Genomic DNA, 9,334 nt, shown 5'->3' on the forward strand with positions numbered 1-9,334 from the left:
CCCTCCCTTATTCTAATCCCGTTTCCCCTTTTCCCCCAAACCCCATCTCCAAAGGTGTAACATCCGATTTCACATTGAGCCAAAGTTGGCTTTTACAAATTCTGACTTCTCGTGTTCCTCAGGCCCAGCAAAGCCTGGAATTCCACCTTAGGGAGCTTGTCATTGCGCCTATCAACTCCTGACAGCCTTGGTTTATGTAGATAACATGTTGGGCCTTTCTTGGCTGTATTCTATGGTTATGCAGACTCTGTGACGTTGCTGAAGTGACCTGAGCGAGCCTGAGACAAAGGCTAGCCACACAGATCATGCACCTAATGGGGGCGCTGAAAATAGGGATTAGGGCAACATTCCAGTTAGGAAGCGCCAGTGTTAAAGGCTAAGGAGACACAGCGCCCCCTAAAGAGAATGCGATTAAAAGTCGCTAAATCAGGCCGACAATATCACGTGTCCTCGGCCTTACCAATTGAAAATTAACAATCGCTTCCTCTGTTCCCCATGGAAACAACCCCGCCCCACTGACCCTCCCGCCCCAATCAGTTGTGAGGTTTTGGCGTTTTATTGAGTATTGAAGCTGACAATCAAATATCTGCGCCTTCTGGTTGGACAATTTGCTTCCGCTAAGCAAGCTATTACATAATTGGTCAATAGAGAGACGGCTGGCTTAGCTTTGCCCAATGATCCTTGTTCTAGGCGGGGCCTAATAGGGATGTAGGGCCAATCAGCGGCGGCGTTACTTTTGCGGCTCCACGTCGGCACCAGCTGCGGGGCAAGATGGAGGCGCTGATTTTGGTAGGAGCTGGAGGGGCAGCGGAAATGCTGTGGTGTCCACAGGGACCGGGAGTCAGGGTTCAGCCCGAGAGGGAGACGGGGAAGGAGAGTTCCGGGTAATTCTTGGGGACTGAAGGTTCTGCCGGCCCCTGGAATAAGTGTGTGGCCTAGTGTAGGAGTTAAAGCCTTAGTTCAGAGTAGGAAGCCCTGCCGGGGAGAGGGTATGGAGTCGGTGGAAAGTTAAAGGCAGCACATGGACTCCTATACATAGGCTATAAACGTACTAGATTAGGACCCTTCAGGTTGCCCCTTATTATTAGCATTGTGGATGATATCCTGATTTGAATTTACCCGAACCACCAAACTCGCACCATGTTGTAAGAAAAGAATACAGATGTTTTGTCATTACAGGCTCCTCCTGATGGTTTTCCAAGTTTGTGCATACTTTCCATTGCTGATTCCCTGCCACGTTCTTTCAGGAAACTTCTTTTCGGTTTCCTGTTAATCCTTACTATATAGGTTTGTCATGATAAAGAATCAGTATTCCATCAAAGCTCTGGGATACCTGATAAAGTTAGTATGGATTAGTATGGATTGTGGAATATTTATTCTGGACTCCTTATTCTGTTCTCCTTTTCTCTCCCCATTTAGACCTTAGGAATTTTTTTCTTTTCTTTTTTTTTGAGACCGAGTCTTGCTCTGTCTCCCAGGCTTGAAGACAGTGGCGCTATCTCAGCTCACTGCAACCTCCACTTCCTGGTTTCAAGCAGTTCTCCTGCCTCAGCCTCCCGAGTAGCTGGGACTAGAGGCGCGAGCCTCCATGCCCAGCTAATTTTTTTGTATTTTAGTAGAGGCGGGGTTTCACCGTGTTGCCCAGGCTGGTCTCAAACTCCTGAGCGCAGGTAGTCTGTCTGCCTCGGCCTCCAGAGTGCTAGGATTACAGGCGTGAGCCACTGCCATGCTGGAGTGCAGTGGCACAGTCTCAGGTCACTGCAATCTCTGCATCCTGGGTTCAAGTAATTCCCTTGCCTCAGCCTCCCAAGTAGATGGGACTACAGGCAGGTGCCACCAAACCTGGATAATTTTTTGTATTTTAGTAGTGATGGGGTTTCACCATGTTGGCCAGGATGGTCTCGATCTTCTGATGTCATAATTTGCCCGTCTTGGCCTCCCAAAGTGCTGGAATTACAGGCCTGAGCCACCACACCTGGCCAGCAAGTATTTTTAATCAAGTACTAGGTTGAGTGCGGTGGCTCACGCCTGTAATCCCAGCACTATGAGAGGCTGAGGCAAGAGAATCGCTTGGGCCCAGGAGTTTGAGGCTGCAGTGAGCTATGGTTGTGCCACTGCACTCCAGCCTTTCGTGACAGAGCCAGACCCTGTCTCTAAAAAAATAAAGTAAAAATAAAATAAAAACCTCCCCCCAAACCCAATTAACAGACTAGGATAGATTCTAGGGAATTGGTTTCTTTAGAAGCTTTTTAGACTTAACCTACACATGTTTAGAAGGGAACCTGCTTCAAAGTAACGGAATGAGGAAGATAATACTTGGAGAGCCCTTTTAACAATGGGTCTGTGTGTAGCGGGTGTAATATGTGAAAGTCTGTTGGGCTGGGCACGGTGTAATTCCACGCCTGTAATTCAGGACTTTGGGAGGCTGAAGTGGGCAGATCATGAGGTCAAGAGATCGAGACCATCCTGGTCAACATGGTGAAACCCTGTCTTTACTAAAAGTACAAAAATTAGCTGGTGGTGGGTGCTGTAATCCCACCTACTCGAGAGGCTGAGGCAGGAGAATCACTTGAACATGGGAGGTGGAGGTTGCAGTGAGCCGAGATCTTGCCACTGCACTCCAGCCTGGCAACAGCCAGACTGTCTCTCAGAAAAGAAAGTCTCTCTGTCACATTTCTCTTCCCTTAGTTCTTTGTCTCTGCTCCCTCAGAGAAGTCTGTTTCAGGCTGCTTCTTTCTTATTCTTCTACTTTATGCCTAATATGCTGCATTCACAGATCCCGTTAACTTGGTCAGGTAACCCTGGACTTTGCTTTTAAAACCACACTGATTCTTTGTTATGGGAAACCAGTGTAATGAGGTTAGGGGCAATCTGTTCAAAGCATATTCTTCATTCACAGATTCCTGATAACTTGGTCAGGTAACCCTGGACTTTGCTTTTAAAACTACACTGAATTCTTTTTTATAGGAGATTCTACATAATGAGGTTAGGGGCAATCTGTTCAAAGCATATTCTTCTGTCCTTACCTCCTCTACAAGTACATACATAGCTGCAGGATGTTGAGAAAAAGGGAAGGGTAAGCTGCAGGGGGTCAAGAAGAACTGTTGATCAAAATTTGCATTGATTGGAATTTTAAATAACAGTAAGCTCCCTTCATTTAGGTACTTTACAATGGGTTCCATTTCTTTCTTGAATTAAGTAATCCAGCTCTAGCTTTCAAGCAGATTTGTCTAATCTCTCTCGGGTCTCCTTAGTCTCTAAGGAAAGAGACCTTTTCATCTCCTTTAGTTCCCAATGCTTAATAATAGTGATCTCAGCCTGCATCCTTGGACTTGGCTTCTTCTTTCTTGCTGTTTCTGCTTGTTCTCCCTTTTTGAGTTGTGAATGGAGAGGATCTCTGCAGGTACCCACTCTCCATTTAACCTATGGAATCTTAAAGATAAGGATTTACCCTTCCTTTTTCACTTTTTTCCTCCTTTCCTTTTTACTTTTTTTCTTTAAAGCTGAATTACTCGGCCAGGCGCAGTGGCTCAGGTCTGTAATCCCAGCACTTTGGGCGGGCAGATCACCTGAGGTTAGGAGTTCAAGGCCAGCCTGACCAACATGGTGAAACACCGTCTCTACTAAAAATACAAAATACAAAATTAGCTGGGCCTGGTGGGACGCTTCTGTAATCCCAGCTCCACGGGAGGTTGAGGCAGGAAAATCACTTGAACCTGAGAGGTGGAGGTTGCAGTGAGCTGAGATCTCGCCATTGCACTCCAGCATGGACAACAAGAGTGAAACTCTGTCTCAAAAAAAAAAAGAAAAAGCCGAGTTACTCTATCAGTTTAGATCTTTAAATCTTTGTTCATAGGTTTTATTTTTCCTAATCCTCTCTGGATTCACCTTCAGAGTACTTCTCCAGTGCTTTACAGACTAGATTTCTAGCTCTGTACCTTCTCTTACCTTAATATTTTAAAACCATGACCAAATCCCAAATTCTAAGCCTCATTCAAAAATCAGGCCATCCAAAGTGCACAAGGATATGAGTATATATGGAGGAGGAAGCTATGCAGAATACATCAATGCCTTTAAAGGTTGATATTGCTCCTTGGCCTTCGCTTCCTGAATCATCTTAATGGGGCTTTTGTTAAATTCCTTTGGCACTAACAGTAGAGGTACTTGGCCTAAATGCCCCCTCCCCCTGCTCTGGGCAAAGGTATCAATTACATTAAGCCCCTAAAGCACTCCCATCTCGTTCCTGGCAGTCCCCCGTGCCCCTCTCCCAGCTGTGTCCTTGCCGGTGCCTGGCCCCTCCATTTCGTTAGGAGAAGCAATCTCCTTGTTCCTGCACTGTGGAGATATATTTCTCAGCTAGGGCGAGAGCAGTGCCAGCACTGCCCCCGGTGAGGTCCCTGGCAGCAATAAAAATTTTTATTGTGATTATGTTGGTGTCGGGGTGTCCATCTGGGTTATTGCACACCTAGTTTAATTGATTGAAGTTTAATTTATTGACACTTCAAATTAAATGATCAGAATAAACTGTGCTGTTACTCTGGCCGGCTTGTTTTAATGGTTGATTGCTGGAAGCAGACCTCGGCTTGAACTAAAACCCCCAAAGAGCAATTGACGCTGCTTCTAACTCTCCCCATGTCTTGCCCTCCAAGAAGACCTTGTTATAGATTTCCGACGTATTTATATATATTTTTTCCCCCTCCTTCACAGTGGTGGGAAAGAGTTGGTCCCTGGCAAGGTATAAATTATATCAAAGATCTAGGGGAGCTGTCAATGGTCAGAAGAGAAGGAGGGGGCCTCCATGTGAAGAAAACCAGACCCTTGAGAAGCCAGGTCTGCCTTGGGAGGCAGAGGATGTATGCAATTATCCAGGTATTTGAGGGAGCTAGTGGCAGGTTTAGGGTCTTTTTTATCTAGATACTTGCTACTGTTTCTTACTTTACTCCATTGACATGACTTGGTTAGAGTTTGGATATTGACAAGAAAACAGGATGTGGAAAGGGAAACTAGAGGAGCAAATCAGATGGAGCAGGGATAAAGAATCAGTACCTGTGTGCCCACTTGTGCTGGAGTAATTAGGAAGAGGAAAGGCAGAGTGCCCAGGGGACAACTGATGAAGATGGATTGGGAGACTGAGTCCATGCACTTGTAAGATGCTTGTGTTGGCAAGGGCCCTCTCACATTCTGTCCCTCCTGTTTCTGGGCAGAATAGATTTCCTAACATCAGATTATTAGAGGGATCTACCCTGGCCTAAGATTCCCTAGCCTGTGTCGCCTCTTCTGGTGTTTGATCACCCCCATCTCTTCAGGAAATCCTTTCCTGTTGTGTAATGTAAGTCAATATGCTGCAGATGAAGCCTGTTTTTTTTAATTTGGCGTTTTATTTTCTCACTCTTTTTTTTTTTTTGAGACGGAGTTTCGCTCTTGTTACCCAGGCTGGAGTGCAATGGTGCGATCTCGGCTCACCACAACCTCCGCCTCCTGGGTTCAGGCAATTCTCCTGCCTCAGCCTCCTGAGCAGCTGGATTACAGGCACGCACCACCATGCCCAGCTAATGTTTTGTATTTTTAGTAGAGACGAGGTTTCACCATGTTGACCAGGATGGTCTCGATCTCTTGACCTCGTGATCCACCTGCCTCGGCCTCCCAAAGTGCTGGGATTACAGGCTTGAGCCACCGCGCCCGTCCTTGATATTTTCTCACTCTTAATGCAGATATCCCATCCATACACAATTGCCCTGGATAGCTCGGTCAACTAATTTTCTGCAATTCCTTTTCTGTTGTGTAGTTTTAGAGGGAGACTAAAACCAGAGGAGAATAGAGCAGTTTTGCCTCTGGGGTTGATTTGGGGGCATAAATAGACTGAAAGATAACACATAACACAGAGGCCGTCAATTCAGTCTTTCAGAGACTAGCTTTTTGTTTTCATGAGCAAAAGCAGGAAGCTGGGATGGGGAGTAGAGGGATAAATCATGACCAAGGACTCAAGAGGAATGGATCTAGCCCTGTTTGATTTTTTTCCTTTTCTAAGTGATATTTAAGTGGGAACTCCTGAATTACCAAACTGAGAAGGCAGGATGTTCTAATGGTGTCCTCAGGCATCAGGTCTGAAGTACAGTCTGATTTCTCCTTATTCATCTCTTTCCAGCAGTACTGTTTTGCCCCTCTTTTCTGTGATTCTTTCACTTCAGTGATAGTTGAAGAATTAGGGACTATGTGACACCTGGGTAAAAAATTCTCCAGCAGACAGGCTTTCTGACTTTTGAGAAAGGGCCTGAGACTTTGCATTCCTAAAGAGCTTGGGGTTTGGTTATTTTTGTCCTGCCCATTTCACAGTCACCAAATTTAGCCATTGAAAGCTAGAGGTGGTGGGGCATGGTGGCTCACACTTGTAATCCCAGTACTTTGGGAGGCTGAGGTGGGCGGATCAGGATCACCTGAGATCAGGAGTTTAAGGACCAGCCTAACCAACATGGAGAAACCCTGTCTACTAAAAATACAAAATTAGCCAGGTGTAGTGGCAGGCACCTGTAATCCCAGCTACTTGGAAGGCTTAGGCAGGAGAATTGTTTGAACCCAGGAGGCGGAGGTTGCAGTGAGCTGAGATCGAGCCATTGCACTCCAGCCTGGCTGACAAGAGCGAAACTCGGTCTGAAAAAAAAAAAAAGAAAGAAAGATGGAGGGGTGTGGTGATGACCTTTATTCCCCCTGCTGGCTGTTAGTTTTCTCAATCATATTTACTAATTTATGATGGCCACATACACATTTATGAAGTCATTACTGGGTGCCAGGCAGAGTAGAGGGGGTGATTTACAAAAGGATCATTCATTTCCCCTCTTTTTCCTGCCCCCTCCACACCATCGTATTATCTTTAGAGAAAATCTCATTTAATTCTAAACTTGACTCTATGAACTCTTTGGAATCATAAAAAAAAATTTCTATTTCTATATATATATTTTTGAGACAGAGTCTTGTTCTGTCACCCAGGCTGGAGTGCAGTGGTATGATGATCTTGGCTCACTGCAACCTCTGCCTCCTGGGTTTAAGCAGTTCTCATGCCTTATCCTCCTGAGTAGCTGGGATTACAGGGATGCACCACCATGCCCAGCTAATTTTTTGTATTTTTAATAGAGACGGTTTCACTATGTTGCCCAGGCTGGTCTCAAACGCCTGAGTACAGGCGATTTGCCCCTGCGTTGGCCTCCCAAAGTGCTCGGATTACAGGTGTGAGCCACCACGTCTGGCCGTGAAATTGTAACAAAAATTTGTGAATACGTATTTTGCTGGAAATAAGGTCCATAGATTTAATTGGTTTATCAGAGGGGTCTGCTGTAACTCAAAAAAGGCATTAACCTTAACTTATCTAGGTCAAGCCTCTCATTTCTCTGATGAAGAAGCCGAATCTCAGAGAAAGGGAAAACGTGAGTTAATGGCTGATCCTGACTATAATACAAGTATTGGAGCCAGGCACAGTGGTGCATGGCTGTAGTCCTAGCTATTTGGAAGGCTGAAGCAGGACACCTTGAGCCAAGGAGCTCAGGACCAGCTTCGGCAACATAGCAAGACCCTGTCTCTGTTTAAGAGATGGATTGTAGGAGTTTAGAGACATTTTCTCCTGTAACATCAGAACTCTTGGTGACTGTGCTTTACATATTTTGTGTCTGTATCAGACAGGAAGATTCTAGGTATCTCTTCCTGCCATCAGTTCTTCCTAAGTCATGTGTTCAGTTTTTTCTTTATAACCAATATTTGGTCTCATGTCAGCTGGGTAATATTCTGTGGTACCTGTGGCTCCTACTCTTTCCTGAGCTGTGCTTTTTGAATCTAATCTTGTTTGTATACAGAAAAAATTAGCAGGGTATGGTGGCATCTACCTGTAGTCCCAGCTACTTGGGAGGCTGAAGGTGGAGGATCCCTTGAGCCTGGGAGGTGGAGATTGCAGTGACCTGTGATGACACTACTGCACTCCATCCTGGGCAACAGAATGAGACACTGTCTCAAAAGATAATAATAATAAACAGTATTATTATTGTTTTGAGACAGAGTCTTGCTCTTGCACCTAGGCTGGAGTGCAGTGGTGCCATCACAGGTCACTGCAACCTCCACCTCCCAGGCTCAAGTAATTCTCCTGCCTCACCCTCCCGAGTATCTGGGATTACAGGCACCCGTCACCACACCTGGCTAATTTTTGTATTTTTAGTAGAGATGGGGTTTCACCATGTTGGCCAGGCTGGTCTCAGACTCCTGACCTCAAGTAATCCACCCACCTCAGCATCCCAAATTGCTGGGAGTACTGGCATGAGCCACCACACCCAGCCAATAATAATAATAATAACAATAATATACCTGGTTCATCCTGCCAGTAGCATTAAAAAATAATAATAATAATCTGATAAATCTGATATGTAAAAACTGTTCTTCCCTGTCAAAGACTTTAGCTACTTCTTTTCTTTTGATCTGAAGTCCATATGATTGTGGCTGGCAAATTGGAGCCCTTACCCTTAGAGGAGCTTTTAATTTTAAAAAAGTTGGCATGGCCAGGCACAGTGGCTCACGCCTGTAATCCCAGCACTTTGGGAGGCTGAGGCTGGCGGATCATGAAGTCAGGAGCTTGAGACCAGCCCGGCCAATATGGTGAAACCTGTCTCTTCTGAAAGTACAAAAATTAGCTGAGCATGGTGGCGTGCACCTGTAGTCCCAGTTACTCGGGAGGCTGAGGCAGAAGAATCGCTTGAACTCGGGAGGCAGAGGTTGCAGTGAGTTGAGATCGTGTCATTGCACTCCAGCCTGGGCAACAAAGTGAGACTTCGTCTCAAAAAAAAAAAAAAAAAAGTTGGCACAGAGGCTGGATGTGGTGTCTCACACCTGTAATTCTAGCACTTTGGGAGGCCAGGATAGGCAGATTGCCTGAGCTCAGAAGTTCGAGACCAGGCTGGGCAAGATGGTGAAACCTTGTCTCTACTAAAATACAGAAAATCAGCTGGGTGTGGTGGTGGGCGCCTGTAATCCCAGCTACTCAGGAGGCTGAGGCAGGAGAATTGTTTGAAACTGGGAGGCGGAGGTTGCAGTGAGCCAAGATCAAGCCACTACACCCCAGCCTAGACAACAAAGTGAAACTGTCTCCCCCAAAAAAAGTTGGCAGAGTCAGGGAGTATACCTACTTAGCCACATGGTATCTAGGAATTTCTCCTTCTAGTTTTAACTGTCTTAGTTTTACTTTATGAACAGGATTGAGAGAAGAGAATCTTGTTACAGTTTTTAATTGATCAAAGTCATTGCCACATCAGGATAAACCCTTTTGGTATGGCTTTAGGGATATATATATATATATATATAT

The 9,334-nt window shown here is 45.4% G+C and overlaps 1 protein-coding gene across 1 annotated transcript in view; it reads left to right on the top strand.

Annotated features, from left to right (window-relative positions):
• The first annotated feature begins 696 nt into the window (after window positions 1-696).
• COPZ1 (COPI coat complex subunit zeta 1) overlaps window positions 697-9,334 on the top strand; it is a 26,539-nt gene continuing 17,901 nt past the window's right edge. The window contains exon 1 of the mRNA XM_017501881.2: window positions 697-789. Coding sequence (XP_017357370.1) covers window positions 772-789 — 18 coding nt within the window. The 5' untranslated portion in view covers window positions 697-771. The remainder of the gene's footprint in view (window positions 790-9,334) is intronic.

Source organism: Cebus imitator, unplaced genomic scaffold (genome assembly GCF_001604975.1).
Source record: "Cebus imitator isolate Cc_AM_T3 unplaced genomic scaffold, Cebus_imitator-1.0 Scaffold285, whole genome shotgun sequence".
Lineage (NCBI taxonomy): Eukaryota > Metazoa > Chordata > Mammalia > Primates > Cebidae > Cebus > Cebus imitator.